This window comes from Globicephala melas, chromosome 4, assembly GCF_963455315.2.
Source record: "Globicephala melas chromosome 4, mGloMel1.2, whole genome shotgun sequence".
In the NCBI taxonomy this organism is placed as follows: domain Eukaryota; kingdom Metazoa; phylum Chordata; class Mammalia; order Artiodactyla; family Delphinidae; genus Globicephala; species Globicephala melas.
The window spans coordinates 48,580,008-48,598,350 of record NC_083317.1 but is presented as its reverse complement, the minus strand read 5'-3'; the positions used below and the strand labels follow the sequence as shown (position 1 = coordinate 48,598,350).

General features: G+C 34.6%; 2 protein-coding genes across 27 annotated transcripts in view; both read left to right on the top strand.

The window, feature by feature from the left end:
* SENP7 (SUMO specific peptidase 7) overlaps positions 1 to 7,569 on the top strand; it is a 171,357-nt gene extending 163,788 nt beyond the window's left edge. For 25 of the 26 annotated variants that reach the window (XM_060298014.1, XM_070045437.1, XM_070045438.1 and 22 more), the window contains 5 exons: positions 931 to 983; positions 2,659 to 2,702; positions 2,799 to 2,867; positions 3,524 to 3,674; positions 5,760 to 7,569. In XM_060298014.1, the coding sequence (XP_060153997.1) occupies positions 931 to 983; positions 2,659 to 2,702; positions 2,799 to 2,867; positions 3,524 to 3,674; positions 5,760 to 5,897 (455 nt within the window). In that variant the 3' untranslated portion in view covers positions 5,898 to 7,569. The remainder of the gene's footprint in view (positions 1 to 930; positions 984 to 2,658; positions 2,703 to 2,798; positions 2,868 to 3,523; positions 3,675 to 5,759) is intronic. The other variant, XR_009563695.2, reaches the window with a different exon arrangement.
* Positions 7,570 to 9,741: 2,172 nt separating this feature from the next.
* The window catches only part of IMPG2 (interphotoreceptor matrix proteoglycan 2), a 68,254-nt gene continuing 59,652 nt past the window's right edge, over positions 9,742 to 18,343 (top strand). Inside the window, exons 1-2 of the mRNA XM_030861040.2 lie at positions 9,742 to 9,906; positions 10,365 to 10,616. Coding sequence (XP_030716900.1) covers positions 9,822 to 9,906; positions 10,365 to 10,616 — 337 coding nt within the window. The 5' untranslated portion in view covers positions 9,742 to 9,821. The remainder of the gene's footprint in view (positions 9,907 to 10,364; positions 10,617 to 18,343) is intronic.

Below are 18,343 nucleotides of genomic sequence, written 5' to 3'. Positions count from 1 at the left end.
TTTTTTCTTTTTCTTTTCTTTTTTTTTTTTTTTGTGGTACGTGGGCCTCTCACTGCTGTGGCCTCTCCCGTTGCGGAGCACAGGCTCCGGACGTGCAGGCTCAGCGGCCATGGCTCACGGGCCCAGCCGCTCCGCGGCATGTGGGATCCTCCTGGACCAGGGCACGAACCCGTGTCCCCTGCATCGGCAGGCGGACTACCAACCACTGCGCCACCAGGGAAGCCCTTTTCTTTTTCTTAATATAAATTAACACAATTCCTGTTGACACTAGTAATTTGGTTAGGTAGTTGCAGGTCTCTTATAATTCTTCCATGATTTTTCTTATGTTACAACCCAAATCTTAAGTAAGCAAATAAGCCTACTTTCTTCGAGAAAAAAAAAATCAAATTGTATTTTATAGCTGTAGCCTAAGCAGCAAGCAGAATTAATAATAGCCATTACCGTTAATACTGGCCAAAACCTATCTCTTGTGGGGGAGGAAGAAAGACTGATAAAGCAACTGATTACTTTCTATTTTGTCTAATCCTCCTATGCTGCAAAAGTGTATTTATGCAACACTCTATGATCATATGTTAGAAGAACTATTACTAGGCAAATTAACCCTCCTCCACATTAAAACAGCAGAGATTTTGATAAGTAAGCAATCTATGAAGATTGTCTTTTTACAGGAAACCGGCCCCAGCTAACTGGTATTTCAAGTTTTGGCTCTGGGGTGTATGTATTGTGTGATGACAGCCAATTAAGCATTGTCAGTTTTATCCATCGATTGAATTTTTTTGTAACATTAACCATAAAAAAAAATTAAATAGTTCCCAGGTATTTTTTCCCTTTAGTTACTACTATGCATACAAATTACAATTTAAACTTATCTAAATACTTTGTATTAGACATAAAATAAACACACATAACTGTTTTGTTATTTCTAACTAGATAATGATCTGCATACTTCTTCAGCACTATCCTTGGGTACAGAAGATTCTCAAGTAAGTGTGTTTTTATAAATGTGAAGGAAGGAAAACTCATGAATATAACAATTTTATCTGGAAAATAGGGCATAGCTAGGTGGGCTATGATGGATATTGGTGTACCATAATTAAATTATGCTGTTTTATGATTCTTTGGAATATTTCGTTGGGGTAGTAAAGAGAACAAGAGAAATTATTCTTTTTGCATCTGTTTAGCTTACTTTAACTCCCTAGGTTTGTTTATAGTTTATCTGATCATCTTGGTCGACTACTTTTTCAGTTTCTATGGAAAAATGTACTTTTATTCTTCATTATGTCATCAGTTTTTGCACTCAGAGTAATTAATTACCTATATTTTATATTCCACTTTCTATTATTATAAATTGTTGGTATAAATCATTCAAAGTAGACTCATGGTCAGTCCATACGACTCCTGAGGCTAAGATAGTTACTGTTAACTTTTCTTTAAATGGACCTCTAAACTGATATTCATGGTCTAGATTTGGTATCTTAATTGATTAAGGTAGACACCTAATTATTTTTTAATACATACAGACAGCAGCAGCCTCCCTGGCATAGGCCTGTGTTTTTACTGTCACTGGTACGGGGTGGGCAGAAGGAAGGAGGTTTCCTTTTCTGATGTCACAGCAGCAGAATAGGGGAGTTCCTTCTTGCCTCTAGAGCCAGGTTTCCCAAATTGGGTTCCATGGAATACTTGTTCTAAGATGCAGTTTATGATAAAAAGGATTCTAAGGTCAGTTAAGTTGGGTAAACCCTGTGTCCTATTCCTCTCTTAGAGATTCACTGTTATATTAGAATAATAAAGGTGCTGAGAAGTTCTGCATATTAAAGTTTGATCTATTGATTCTTAAATTTATCAACAAAAATAACAAAATACCCCATCTCTTGTCCCTTAGTATACATTAATAATCTGCTTCTTATGCTTCAAAGGGAAGAAGTCTGTCTCTATTGATATCATATACTGAATTAAGAGAATGTGTATAAGGACAGGTTCAGTTAACTTCTTCATCTTTGCTTAAGATGGCAACTCTGAATAGAAGTAATTCAAGTTCCATGTTGTTTTTTAGACCATGTTAAAGCTCCATAACTTCTTGAGGTCACATGTAAAAGTGCGTAAACTACTGTTTCACCAGTATAAGAAATCTATAAATTAAAAAAAAATGAAGTTGGCTCACTTTAGATGATGAAAAGAACTCTTATTTGAAATTTTAATTTTAAAGTTATTTGAAACATTTTCTATTTCTTTTTTTTTTTAATTTATTTATTCGGTTGTGCTGGGTCTTAGTTGCATCTCGTGGGCTCCTTAGTTGCGGCTTGTGGGCTCCTTAGTTGTGGCTCGTTGGCTCCTTAGTTGTGGCAGGTGGGCTCCTTAGTTGTGGATTGAGGGCTCCTTAGTTGTGGTTTGAGGGCTCCTTAGTTGTGGCTTGCTGGCTCCTTAGTTGCGGCACACGGGCTCCTTAGTTGTGGCATGCAAACTCTTAGTTGCGGCATGCATGTGGGATCTAGTTCCCTGACCAGAGATCGAACCCAGGTCCCCTGCATTGGGAACACAGAGTCTTAGCCACTGTGCCACCGGGGAAGTCCCTATTTGAAACATTTTAAAGAGTAACTGAATATTAATTTATTCACACTAGCTTTAATTGCAAAGTCGTAAAAATTCATGTTATTTCAGAGTCCTGAGATGAATATGTCAGTACCAAAGAAAATGTGTAAAAGGTATGTACATGCTATAATAATAGAGTCTTTTCAGATACATAGGTTTACTTCATATAGGAATATATACATCTTGATTTCTTCCTGTGATTTTCATAGGCCATGCATTCTCATACTAGACTCCTTGAAAGCTGCTTCTGTACAAAACACAGTCCAGAATTTACGAGAGTAAGTAATGACAGTTTTACTAAAATCTCAATAATTTTTAAGTTGCCTTAAGAATTACTGAAAAGATTATATCAGGAATTATATTTTATTATTTATTTAGATGAGGCCTGTAAATCTAATTAATAACAAATATCCCCATTATGTGTAAAATATTTCTCAAGGATTATATCAAAAGTCAATTTGGAATTTGTATTCGCAATTGAACAAAAGTCATAATTTTACAAAGGAGCATTGCAAATATTAGTGGTTGTCAAAAGTTAACACTTTAGGAAAAAATAACTCTTTTACATTCTTATTTTGTGTGTGCATGTGTGTTTGTAATTTTTAAATTTCCTACAGGATCTGGAAAAAACTAGCAACTAAAGTTTAAAAATAATTTGTTTAGTTTACTTTGTAATATAAGTGACTTATGTATATGATTTGTGAAAGTTGAGTTGTTGAAAAAAGTCTGGCTTTTAGTTTGAAACTCAGATGATTTTATTTAAAGTAGCACTTTTGAAGCCTCATACTATAATTTGTGCTGTTAAGGTTTAAGTCTTTTGAAATGTGGCTGGAGGCCATATATTTGGCAGCAAGTGTTTTTCCATTTTTGTGAAATTGTTGCATAATAGTAAAGAAATTTCTACTCGAGTCACTCTACTTTTTGATGATTTAAGGTATTTAGAGGTAGAGTGGGAAGTTAAACGAAAAACTCATCGTGAATTCAGCAAAACAAACATGGTGGACCTATGCCCTAAAGTTCCTAAACAAGATAATAGCAGTGATTGTGGAGTATATTTACTGCAATATGTGGAAAGCTTCTTTAAGGTATGTAAAGACATAAATATGTTTTTTATTCACAATTGCCAGCATATAACCACAAATTACTGGGCAAGCAAAGAAGCAGGAAAATGTTAGAGGTAATCAAGAAATAAGAAAAAAAAAGGCATAGAACCATATATAACCCAGATATTGGAGTTGGAAGATAAGAACTTTAAAATGATTTGATTAATATGTTGGAGAAAATAGTCAAAGATAAACAAAATGGATGAAAATGGAATCTGCTAAAAAAAAAGTCAAGTGGACATTCTCAAACTGAAAATGCATAATGATATATCTGAAATTAAGAACTTACTGTATGGGTTTGATAACAGACTGAATAAAGCAGAAGACAGATAAGGGAACTTTAAAAAAGGACAATAGAAAGTATCTCACTGTAGCTCAGAGAGGAAAAAGAATGTAAAGAAGAGAACAGAGCATAAGAGACAAGTGTGATACAGTCAAAAAGTCTAATTTACATGTAATTGGAGTTGCAGAAGGATTAGGGGTGGAGAGAGAAAATAAGGCAGACACAAATTTGAAGAAAAATTTTCAAAACTCAAAGACTTGTGTATTGAAGAAGCTCAGAAAACCATAAACTACATAAGTACAATGAGGAGTATGGGTATTATTTTCTAGCTCATCAGAGACTCTATAGGAACTGTAGCAATGTTAAAAAGAAATTTTAAATAGCAAGGGATCACTCTGCTTTTTGAACTGTTAGCTCATTACTTCAGTCATAACCAGTATTATTTATGAAGATAGGTATAGCAAAAGGTATTTTTGACCAGAAGCTTGTTTGGAGAATCCTTAAAGGTACTTTCAAAGCATGAGGGTTATAGTATGCAGTTATAACTTTTGGTATAATTGGGGAGGATTGATAATATACAGTAGAACATGGTACACATTATGGAAACCACTAAACATGTTATGCTGTTTTTTTTTCCTTTTTTATTCTAGACTGGAACTTCATTATAGGGTGACAGTTCTGGCCTTCTAATACTCTTTCCAAAGAGATTTGATTTTGTTTTTAGATATCCAAAGTGCCTTATTACATGACATAGTCTGAGTCTGTTATATAATTCTACTTTATGTAGCCTCAGTCAGTAGAACATACTTCTAACATAGGTGGTAGCACCACTTAAGATTGCTGGGGGGAAAACCTCAGAACACTAAATCTCGTGTTTCACAAATTTGTGCACTAATATAACAGAGTGTGGATTGAAGAAAATAGGTTTCAGGTTGACCACTCAAAACCTGTGGAACTTTGTAACTAGGCCATAAGAAATACAATTTTAATTCTAATAAAAACACTTGCACAGTTAAATCTCCACTGAGATTTGCCCCTAGAATCACAGTCAGTCCTTCATTTCAGCTTTATACTCTGGGACTCCTAATTTCTTGTTTAAGATGTAAGTCCTTCTTACATCTGGCTTCTAATAGTTTCATCAAATTTGTAAACATGATCTAGGGGTAGTCTTATTCAGCAGTTACTCATTTATTTTTTTAAACACAGGCAGAATTGTCTTTGCAGTTGCAACTTGCAACTTCCTTATTAAGCTTAACATAATGGAAAATATATCAGTTCCTTAAGCCACTAAATTGGCTATTTCGTGGACTAAAAGAAGGTACTTCTGCAGGATTTTCTGTTTTTTATGTGAGATTCTTCATATACTGCTAAGGCTTCCTCTTCGTTTCAATAGTTTCAAAATATTAACATGTTGGAAAAAATTGTGTTCAAACCAGCCTGACTTCTGCATTGTACTGAATCATTCTCTGTTTACTAATTCTCTTTGCACTAATTCACTTAAACATGCATTGTAGCATAACATATGGTGTTTAATTTTGATGTTCAGTAGTTAGCAGTTTAATGAAAATGTTCTAAAATTGATTGTGGTGATGGTTGCCCAACTCTGAATATACTGAAAATCATTCAGTTGAATACTTTAGGCAAATTGTATGTTATGTGAAATATATCTCAATAAAGCTGTTATTTAAAAAAGTTAGCAATTTCTCATTTCTTATAAAAATGAGCTTAAAACAAATTTGAATTATACTGCTAAAATGATTGCACTCTGTCTTTTCTCTCATTAGGATCCTATTGTTAACTTTGAGCTTCCAATTCATTTGGAGAAATGGTTTCCTCGTCATGTAATAAAGACCAAACGGGAAGATATTCGAGAGCTCATTTTGAAACTTCATTTACAGCAACAGAAGGGCAGCAGTAGCTAGTTAATCTGTACAAACATGACACAGATGTTCTATACGATTACTGGAAAGCTGCTTATCAGCATTTGTGTTAGCCAGCTCACAGAGAAGAAAATAACTTGCAGTAGTTTTATAAGTCACTGTACATTATTTAAAATATATAAGATATAATATTAGGATTGTTAGGATCTCATAGATGGAGTGGAAATGGGGGTGATATAGATAAAGTCATTAGATAGAAATTAAAATTTCATAAATATTTGATATTTTTCTGATTAAATATGCTTGGATTATGCAATAGCATATGTAATGTGGGAATGTTTTTATAGATAATAAAACTATGTGATCTGTACTTCCACATAACTGGGAGTTGAAGGGAGTTAGGTCCTCCCTGGTGCCAGCCCCAGTGCTTGTCAAATTCGTTGACAAGTCACATTATATTGTAATTCTATTCTTTGCAGCTCAAGCATGCAATATGAATACTGTGTATTTTTTTTTTTAAAGAATTTAGTATCAAGGCTTCAGAAAATGCCATTTACGGCATCCCTTCTGTATAGTGTGAGAGAAGACATAATGTTAGGAAGGTGATAAAAATTCACTCATTCAATGCGCAGCTTATTTTTCTCAGTTGCTAGGTGGAACCATTACTCTATTCTAATTGTTGTTTGTTTTCCATTTCTTTTGATGTCATGTGTGGGGATCTGAGAATTTAGTTCATTCATTCAGAGTGAAATTTGGAAGAAAAATTTAGCTATCCAAAATAGGTTTTTAAAAATTGTATATGTAGCTTAACTTAGTTTATTTGAGGTATAGCTATATAAATATTGACTTCTGTCCTATTCTGACATCCCAGAATATATGTACACAGTTTCTGTAAGTATAGAAGATAAAATTGGTGACTTTATAACTTTAATTAAAAAAATATCCTCAAAGTCTTCTATATTAATCGTTAGGACTAAATACATAATTTTATAGCTGTTTACCCAGTATTCATCTGCAAAAGCCAGATTGCTCTCATTGCTTTTGTATTTTTATAAGGACATGTGATCCCCATGGAGCATAAGTTTTTGTTAAACATTCAGGTAACAGTTCTGAATTGATGTGATGATGGTGGTATTACATATGATTAAACACTTCATAACTTTCTAATGTTATCAGGAATATTTTGAGGGGATGATTATATTGTATTTTCTCAGACAAGAAAAATGTTTTTTAATCTTCTGTTTTAAGCATCTCTTTACACTGTTACTGTATATAAAGCAGTGAAGCAAAGGCAATTTAAGATGAAGCTAAAAGTCGGAACATTTTATTTCAAAATCTTGTGAATTGAGGTTGTCAGTTAAGCCTTAGTGTCCTTAAGTTTCTGTTAATCTTGTCATCATCTTTATATTGTTCAAGATATTTGTCCTTTGGAGATTTCCTATAAAGATGGTTATAATTACATGTTTCATTCCCAATTTCTGTGGGGGGGGAGGGGATTTTTTAGATGACTTAATTATTTTGTATATCTAATTTTGGGAAAGCAAGTATCTAATACATCTCCTTGTGACTTCTTAACTTTTTTGTTTGTATGTTTTTCAAAGACACCGCTGTTCTTTACCATGTTTTGAAGATTGTTTAAAATTCATTTTCCTAAATTCATATGGAAATAATGCTTTGAGAATATCAACATTTTATATTAAACATGTTTCCAATTCATTAAATTGAGGTGTAATTTTTTTCCTTAAGAAATGTGAGCCATTCTTAGAAATAGATTTTAAATTGTATGTTACTCAGTGCATGTCATATAATTGATGCTTAGATTAATTTTTCTGTTTTAGCAGACATGTGGTAATTTTGGTAGTTCAGGGAACATTTTTTGAGCATCTACTACTAGCAGGCAATGTACAAGGTAGAAAAAATGGAATGACAGCTCTTATTCCTAAGTCATTTATAGCCTAATGGGAGAAATGGACATATGAACAGTTTTAATATGCCTGTTAGAAACAATCATAGAGTTTTTTGGGAGCACAGGAGGGTGTTCAGCCTTCGGGTTTGTGTGTGTGTGTGTGTGTGTGAGTGAGAGAGAGAGAGAGAGAGCGCGAGCACGAGGAGATGGTGAGAGGTGGTAGAGAGGTAGTAAGAGGGTTGTCACTAGACAGGGAAAGCCTTTTTAGAGAAGATAATACTGTTTCTCACAACTCTTGGGATAAAAAAATGGTAGCTCTTTTTTTTAAGAAAAAGTTTAATACCTCTTAAAATCAGCTTTTGTGTGTGTGTGTGTTAGGGGGAAAATAGGTCTAGACTTATCATACAGAGCCCTTTCTAATTTGATTCCAGTCTACATTCTATCCTCATCTTTCCACTGTCACCTACTTTTTAGTCATATAAAGTTATTAATTTATGCTTTAATTACTTTTAGCTTAACACCAAGCTTAAGCCCTTTCTTAATAGGAAATTATCTTGTGTTTTCTTTCTTTCAATACTATTTCTTTGGAAAAGTACTAAGCTAAAATGAATGTGAAATGTCTTTTGTATTCTATATATATATATATATATATATATATATATATATATCTTTTATTGTGAAAATGACCTCTAATTGTTGAACTGTCTGGACTGGGAGAACTGTGAGTAGACATGCATACCCCAAAGCCCTCCTTGACCAGAACTTTTTAAAACTCTTTAGGAAAACCTGGGCCCCTTCTTCCCTCTGTAGAGTCTCTTGTAACTAACCTTGTCCTTATGGAACTTTGCAAACTTTGCCCAGGGGCTGTTAAAAGACTTGGTTCTGTGTGTATGAGGCTTTCTTATGCTGGTGTGGTTTGCACCCACCCAGGTGGTCTGTACTCTTACAACTGAGTTCGTCCCTTTTGGAAACTGGAGAAATCAGGATCAGGGCTAGTTTAGGATTCTGAAGAGAAATGTGCTTTAGATCTTTACAAAACATTTTTTTTTCCAGAGAACTTCACCAGAGGTACATAAGATATAAATTCATTGCTATTTGATAGTAAATCCGAGCTTCCACAGGGTTTTTGACTAATTTAATTCCTTTCTACTAGATTTATTTGATAAAAACAACTGCCCTAATACAAAATTTTTATCTGGTCCCCCATTGTGGTAAAGATAAAAAAAAGTTTACTTTCTTGGTTAAGAATTACTCACGTAGATAAAGACACTGGGCCTCATGTGTAATAGCAAATTAAGCAACAAAGTTATTATTACGTAGCTACCATTTATATTGTGTGCTTAGTAGGTGCCAGGTACTTTTCTAAGCATTTTCTGTGTGTTAACTAATTTAATGCTCACAATATCTCTATCATGAGTTAGCTTTACTATTCCTATCCTATTTTATAGATAAGGAAGGAGAAGTAAGTGGTTACAGTGAAAGATTTTCAAATTTTTTAATCGAGGGAAATTTACAAGAAACGGCACCAAGAAAACTAACTTTATTTTGTATGTAGCTCTGTATTTCGGACATAGACAGGTATAGTCAGCCTGGGCGTTTTATGCTTAAAAATCATAGGTTGTAGAAGAACCCAGAGAACATGTGAATCTATCAGGTTTGACTAATAGATTGAGAAAAGTTGTAAAATTCAGTGAATTATATGTGTAACATTATTATTATTTTTGGAAACATTTTTAAGTGCAGCACTCATTAAAGGCAAGGAGAGTGTTAATAAAGAGCTTAGCTGGCTAGATTAAAGAAATTGTCTCTCCCCATCTGTCCTAATTAGCTTATCTCTCCTGCTTTCATAGCATGCTGGTTATTTCAGAAAAGAAGTGAGAGGTACTTTGAAAGGACACCATTTTTATTTAGCCAATTTATAATGATTTTGGAATGGTTGTCAATTTTTGAACATAAACTGTTTAAATATTAGACCTTTTCTGTAAAAATTTGTTACTGGAAGTTTCAGGCCTTTGGGTGCTCAATTAAGGATTTTGGCCTCTTTCTTGGTTTTGGCTCAAATGATTATGTTTCCTCATTTTGGGAAGATTTCTCTGGGTATTCTGATATTTGTCCTGATAGAAGGAAACCTTCCATCATTAACAGGTATTTAAAAATCTACATTATTTTTTATCTTTAGATCTGAAGTATATTTTCTTTAAAAATAACATTATTTGATATGACTGCTGTAAGAAATTGAACCAAATATTGCTCTAGTCTTTGATATTGCTTCATTTAAACTGTATGAAAATCTCTCCAATAATACTGGTTTTCCTCTTCATTAGTAATTCTTGGTTCAAAGCTTACTTCCTCTTATTTCTTGTGTTGAAATTGGATGTATACTTGATTTCAATAACTAACAATCTTGAAATAAAGGACTAGGAATTAAATGGAGAAAAACTTGAATGCTTTACTTCTCCCCTCCTTAAGCACACATGTCTATAATTCGAGCATTGAGTTCAAAATCCAAATGTGGTGCAAATGTCAGTTTTTCTTCATTTGTTACCTTTCATTCTATGTCTCCATTCATCATCAGAAGCTTTGTTTATGCTTTCACTCTGTAGCACAAACCTACTTATCTTTAGAAGAGAGCCAAGAACCCAAGAGTACAGTTTCTTTTCTCCTGACTGACTCAGAATCCACAGACTCTTCTCTGTCTATCGAAAAGAAACAACCTATGGACCACAGAGAAACTGAGAGACAGTGGTTGCTCAGAAGAAAGCGATCTACTCTGTTTCCTAATGGTGTGAAAACCTGCCCAGATGAAAATGTTACAGAGGCTATGGCAAACCATGTGAAATATTTTAAAGTCCGAGGTAAGCAAACATTCAAACCCTTGGGCTCTATGATAAAATTCAAACATAGTTCTAAAACAGTTGTTGTATTTGAACATTATAGTTCAAAATTTGTGATGCTTTGGGTAGAGACTGAGCCAAATATTGTCTGTCTACTAGCCATGGAAAAGACTTGCTAAGAGTATGGTATTTATACAGCTTCAGAGGAAAGTTTACATTATTTTAAGAGAGGACATGGTTTAAAATTTTTGAAGCACTTCAAAAATACCAGTTTATGTTTCTGGATAAATTAATTATAACTTTTACTTCTGCATTACAGTAATTTGTCTAAATATACCCACAAAAGATGTTAACTAAGATATACATAACCTACTTGGCTAATTATTTTATATACATGGAAATATGATCAATTTCTATATTTTATAGTTTAGCCATTCTACAGATTCAAGCTATTCTAGTTGTTATACACAAAACTTTTTACCTCTCAAATGGTGGCAGTTCTCACAATGGACCCTAAAGCAACAAAACTAGGAGTTTATTTTATTTTTTTTCATTTTTAAAAATTAGTTTTTATTGGAGTATAGTTGCTTTACAATGTCGTGTTAGTTTTTTCCGTACAGCAAAGTGAATCAGCAATACATATACATATATCCCCTCTTTTTTGGATTTCCTTCCGATTTAGGTCACCACAGAGCATTGAGTAGAGTTTCCTGTGCTATACAGTGGGTTCTCCTTAGTTGTCTATTTTATACATAGTAATGTATATGTGTCAATCCCAATCTCCCAATTCATCCCACTCCCCCTTCCCCCTTGGTACGTTTGTTTTCTACATCTGTGTCTCTATTTCTGCTTTGTAAATAAGTTCATCTGTATCATTTTTCTAGATTCCACATATAAGCAATATTATATGATATTTGTTTTTCTGACTTACTTCACTCTGTATGACAGTCTCTAGGTCCATCCACGTCTCTGCAAATGGCACTATTTCATTCCATTTTATGGCTGAGTAATATTCCATTCTATATATATCTACCACATCTTCTTTATACATTCCTCTGTTGATGGACATTTAGGTTGCTTCCATGTCCTGGCTATTGTAAATAGTGCTGCAGTGAACATTGTGGTACATGTATCTTTTTGAATTATGGTTTTCTCCAAGTGTATGCTCAGGAGTGGGATTGCCGGGTCATATGGTAGTTCTATTTTTAGTTTTTTAAGGAACCTCCATACAGTTCTCCATGGTGGCTGTATCAGTTTACATTCCCACCAGCAGTATAAGAGGGTTCCCTTTTCTCCACCCTCACCAGCATTTACTTTTGTAGATTTTTTGATGATGGCCATTCTGACTGGTGTGAGGTGATGCCTCATTGTAGTTTTGATTTGCATTTCTCTGATAATTAGTGATGTTGAGCATCTTTTCATGTGTTTGTTGGCCATCTGTATATCTTCTTTGGAGAAATGTCTATTTAGGTCTTCCACCCATTTTTTGATTGGGTTGTTTGTTTTTTTGATATTGAGCTTCATGAGCTGTTTGTATATTTTGGAGATTAATCCCTTGTCCATTGCTTTGTTTGCAAATATTTTTTCCCATTCTGAGGGTTGTCTTTTCATCTCGTTTATGGCTTCCTTTGCAGTGCAAAAGCTTTTAAGTTTCATTAGTTCCCTTTTGTTCATTTCTATTTTTATTTTCATTACTTTAGGAGTTGGGTCAAAAAAGATCTTGCTGTGATTTATGTCAAAGAGTGTTTTGCCTATTTTTTCCTCTAAGAGTTTTATAGTGTCCAGCTTTACATTTAGGTCTTGAATCCATTTTGAGTTTATTTTTGTGTATGGTGTTAGGGAGTGTTCTAATTTCATTCTTTTACATGTAGCTGTCCAGTTTTCCCAGCACCACTTATTGAAGAGACTGTCTTTCCTTCATTGTGTATCCTTGCCTCCTTTGTCATATATTAGTTGACCATAGGTGTGTGGGTTTATCTCTGGGCTTTCTGTCCTGTTCCATTGATCTATATTTCTGTTTTTGTGCCTGTACCATACTGTCTTGATTACTATAGCTTTGTAGTATAGTCAGAAGTCCAGGAGCCTGATTCCTCCAGCTCCATTTTTCTTTTTCAGGATTGCTTTGGCTATTTGAGGTCTTTTGTGTTTCCATACAAATTGTGAAATTTTTTGTTCTAATTCTGTGAAAAATGCCATTGGTAATTTGATAAGGATTGCACTGAATCTGTAGATTGCTTTGGTCAGTATAGTCATTTTCACAATATTGATTCCTCCAATCCAAGAACATGCTATATCTCTCCATCTGTTTGTGTCATCTTTGATTTTTTTCATCAATATCTTATAGTTTTCTGAGTACAGGTCTTTTGCCTCCTTAGGTAGGTTTATTCCTAGGTATCTTATTCTTTTTGATGTGATGGTAAATGGGATTGTTTCCTTGATTTCTCTTTCTGATCTTTCATTGTTAGTGTTTAGGAATGCAAGAGATTTCTGTGCATTAATTTTGTAACCTGCAACTTTACCAAATTCATTGATTAGCTATAGCAGTTTCCTGGTGGCGTCTTTAGCATTTTCTATGTATAGTATCATGTCATCTGCAAACAGCAACAGTTTTACTTCTTTTCCAGTTTGGATTCCTTTTATTTCTTTTTCTTCTGTGATTGCTGTGGCTAGGACTTCCAAAACTGTGTTGAATAATAGTGGTGAGAGTGGACATCCTTGTCCTGTTCCTGATCTTAGAGGAAACGCTTCAGTTTTTCACTATTGAGAATGATGTTTGCTGTGGGTTTGTTGTATATGGCTTTTATTATGTTGAGGTAGCTTCCCTCTTTGCCCACTTTCTGGAGAGTTTTTATCATAAATCAGTGTTGAATTTTGTGGAAAGCTTTTTCTGCATCTATTGAGATGATCATATGGTTTTTATTCTTCAGTTTGTTAATATGGTGTATCACATTGTTTGATTTGCATATACTGAAGAATCCTTGCATCCCTGGGATAAATCCCACTTGATCATGGCGTATGATCCTTTTAATGTGTTGTTGGGTTCAGTTTGCTAGTATTCTGTTGAGGATTTTTGTGTCCATGTTCATCAGCGCTTTGGCCTGTAATTTTCTTATCTTGTGATATCTTTGTCTGGTTTTGATATCAGGGTGATGATGGTGGCCTCGTAGAAAGCTTGGGAGTGTTCCTCTGTAATTTTTTGGAACAGTTTCAGAAGGACAGGTGTTAGCTCTTCTCTAAACATTTGATAGAATTCGCTTGTGAATCCATTTGGTCCTGGACTTTTGTTTGTTGGAACACTTTTTATTTTATATTGAAGTATAGTTGATTAATAATGTGTTAGTTTCAGGTGTACAGCAGAGTGATTCAGTTATACATGTATCTATTCTTTTTTCAAATTCTTTTCCCATTTAGTTTGTTACATAATTATTTTATTTTCAATTAAACAGTGTTATCCTTGATCTCATACCCTTTTATTATATTAATTCATTCTCTGTTCCTTATATTTACTAACCAGAATTGGTTAATTGACCATAATATGTCCCTTAGATATTTGAAGGATTCCCAAACTTTGCTTTTTGCTGCTCAAGAGCCAATAAAAAGCCATAATATGGATGTGATGCTAGTAAATTAAAGTGGATATAGATAATGAAATGATAGTGAAATCAGGCTTGTTCATTCATGCATGTATTCAACAAATGTTTATTGATCATTTACTATTTTCCAGGGACTGGGCTATATAAACCTTCAGTCTGAGCTGCTACTTTGTCTTCTTCTTTATTTTCCTCTATGTTGTCCTTTCTGTCCTCCTTCCTTATCAAAGCAAATGCTTTTAAAATAAAAAATTTAATATCAGATATTACATATATTTATATGTTTGATTTTTTAGTTTCTTAAAGTGGCACAGTATGTTAGAACTTATTTTTTCAGAGTATATTTATATCTCTTGGTTATATTTTGGACTATCAAACTTACTAAGCAATAAACTTTTCTTTCACTTTTTAAATGGAAGTCCATTGACCTGGCCTTTTGTGAGTAGGACATATTCCAGAAGTGGGAAATTCCAAAGAGAGTGGGAAGAGAAAAAGGAACTGAAGATGAATGAGAATGAGTGTTTAATATATCAAAATATGATTTCTACTACCTGGATTTTTATGTAATATTACTTTAAAATAGGTAAGAATACCAGAATACCTAGATAGCTTCTGGTTAAATAGTGAAGAGGAAATAACCAATCATTTAAGGAATATGATTATGTCTTTTAATTTCTTTGCCCTTGTGTTTATACATTCAAGAGACGCTATTGAAAAAGAAGCCAACCAAAAGAAAAATAAAGCATTCCTTGAATAATTGACTTTAAAATACAGATTCTGTGAATGAGATCATTGGAAAGGGACCTCAAAGCTAAAATGATTGACACAGCACATCAAGATTATAACAATGTTGATATAGCTGTTACTGTCATGATAAAGAGGAAATATTTTATTTGTTATGTTTTGAAATTTAGGAAAAATGAATATTTCAACATAGGTCTTGATTTGGAAGAGATTTGGAAGAGATAATTGGATTATGCCCTTAGAACCAATTGTTTTGAGATTGGAGGAAAAGATCCACTCACTGTCCAACCAGGAATCTTTGGTTTTTCCACCAAGCTAATTCAGTGTAATGGTTTGCCCAATTTTTCCTTCATAGATAATTTGGTATCAGTTGCTAGTTGGTATAACACATTTGAAAAATATCTCCATTTAAGCAAGAAGCAACTGAATTTAACCTAGTCATTTGTGAAATTAAAGAGATATTTAGGGTGCTTGGAGTAGGAAGTAATAGTATCCCCCTTTAAAAAATTGTATTAGTAGTTGGACCTTTTAAAATATAGCTTTAAAAGGAAACCGTAAACAAGAAGAAAAGACAGCCCTCAGAATGGGAGAAAATATTTGCAAATGAAGCAACTGACAAAGGATTAGTCTCCAAAATTTACAAGCAGCTCATGCAGCTGAATATCAAAAAAACAACCCAATCCAAAAATAGGCAGAAGACCTAAATAGACATTTCTCCAAAGGAGATATACAGATTGCCAACAAACACATGACAGAATGCTCAACATCACTAATTATTAGAGAAATGCAAATCAAAACTACAATGAGGTATCACCTCACACCAGTCAGAATGGCCATCATCAAAACTACAAACAATCAATGCTGGAGAGGGTGTGGAGAAAAGGGAACCCTCTTGCACTGTTAGTGGGAATGTAGATTGGTACAGCCACTATGGAGAATAGCATGGAGGTTCCTTAAAAAACTAAAAATAGAACTACCATATGACCCAGCAATCCCACCACTGGGCATATACGCTGAGAAAAAAGAGTCATGTACCACAGTGTTCACTGCAGCTTTATTTACAATAGCCAGGACATGGAAGCAACCTAAGTGTCCATCGACAGATGAATGGATAAAGAAGATGTGGCACATATATACAATGCAATATTACTCAGCCATATAAAGAAACAAAATTGAGTTATTTGTAGTGAGGTGGATGGACCTAGAGTCTGTCATACAGAGTGAAGTAAGTCAGAAAGAGAAAAATGAATACCGTGTGCTAGCATGTATATATGGAATCTAAAAAAAAAAAAAAAGTTTCTGAAGAACCTAGAGGCAGGACAGGAATAAACACACAGATGTAGAGAATGGTTTTGAGGACACAGGGAGGGGGAACGGTAAGCTGGGACGAAGTGAGAGTGGCATTGACATACATACACTACCAAAAGTAAAATAGATAGCTAGTGGGAAGCAGCTGCATAGCACAGGGAGATCAACTTGGTGCTCTGTGACCACCTAGAGGAGTGGAATAGGGAGGGTGAGAGGGAGGAGATATGGGGATATATGTATATGTATAGCTGATTCACTTTGTTATACAGCAGAAACTAACACACCATTGTAAAGCAATTATACTCCAATAAAGGTGTTAAAAAGAAATATGTGGCTTTATTAGGGTATACATTGGTAGATTATAAACTGCACATATTTAAAGCATAGAATTTGATTTGTTTTGACAAATGTATTTATCCTTGAAGTTATCACTACAATCAAGATAATGAATTGTCAATTACCTCCAAACATTTTCTCATGTGCCTATATAATCCCTTCCTCCCTCAGCACCTCCCTTGACCTCAGTGCTGAGGCAACCACTAATCTGCTTTCTATTACTATGTATCGTTTGCATTTTCTACACTTTTTCTACTATGTATCGTTTGCATTTTCTACATATTTTCAATGTCCTCATACTGTTTACTCTTTTTTTTTTTTGTCTAGCTTCTTTTAATCAGTTTGTTTTGCGACTCATCCATGATTTTTTTGTGTATCAGTGGTTTGTTACCATTTACTGTTGGGTATTATTCCATTTTATGGATATACTGCATCTTGGGATATTTGGGTGCTTTTCAGTTATTGGGGATTACGACGAAAGCTGTCATGAACATTTTTGTACAATTTTTTGTGTGAACATAATGCTTTTTATATCTGTTGGTTAATAGGAGTGTAGTGGGTGGGTCACATGATAGCTCTATGTTTAACTTTTAAAGAAATTGCCAAAACTGTTTTCCAGTGTAGTTGTACCAACAGCTGTATATTGGGATTCCAATTTTTCCACATCTGTGCAGCACTTGGTATAGTCAGTCCTTTTAAACTGTAACCATTCTAGTAGATATGAAGTAACATCTATTGTGGTTTTAACTTGCCTTTTCTTGATGGCTAATGATGTTGAGCACTTTTTCATGTGCTCATTTGCCATTTGTATATCTTTTTTGGTGAAGAGTCTATTAGAATATTTTGCTCCTTTAAAAAAATAATTGGATTGTTTGTTTTATTATTGAGTTGTAAGAGTTCTTTATGTGTTCCAAATACGAGTTCTTTGTCAGATATATGTTTTGCATAAATTTTCTTCCAATGTTTGGTTTGTCTTTTTATTTTCTTAACAATGTCTTTTGAGGAACAGAAGTTTGATAAAGTTCAATTTATCAGTTTTTTTTTTTTTGCGGACGGGCCTCTCACTGTTGTGGCCTCTCCCGTTGCGGAGCACAGGCTCCGGACGCGCAGGCTCAGCGGCCATGGCTCACGGGCCCAGCCGTTCCGCGGGCACGTGGGATCTTCCCGGACCGGGGCACGAACCTGTGTCCCCTGCATCGGCAGGCGGACTTTCAACCACTGCTGCGCCACCAGGGAAGCCCTATCAGTTTTTTTTTTGCATCATGCTTGCTTTTGGTGTTGGATCTAAATTTGCTTAGCTCAGAACCACAAAGACTTTCTCTTGTTTTTTCTGATAGAAATTTTATAATTTTTAGGTTTTACATTCAGGTCTATGATCTACTTTGAGTTAATTTTTGTATTTGATGTATATGGATCAAAGTTAAATTTTTTTGCTTTTGCATAGCCAGTTGTTTCAGCATCATTTATTAAAAATATTATCTTTCCTTGCCGCTGAACCTTTGTTGAAATTCAGTCTTCTGTATATGATGGGTCTATTACTTCACTTTTCATTCTCTTTTTTTTTTCGGTACGCGGGCCTTTCACTGCTGTGGCCTCTCCCGTTGTGGAGCGCAGGCTCAGTGGCCATGGCTCACAGGCCCAGCCGCTCCGCGGCATGTGGGATCTTCCCAGACCGGGGCACGAACCCGTGTCCCCTGCATCGGCAGGCGGACTCTCAACCACTGCGCCACCAGGGAAGCCCACTTTTCATTCTTTTACACAGGTCTCTTT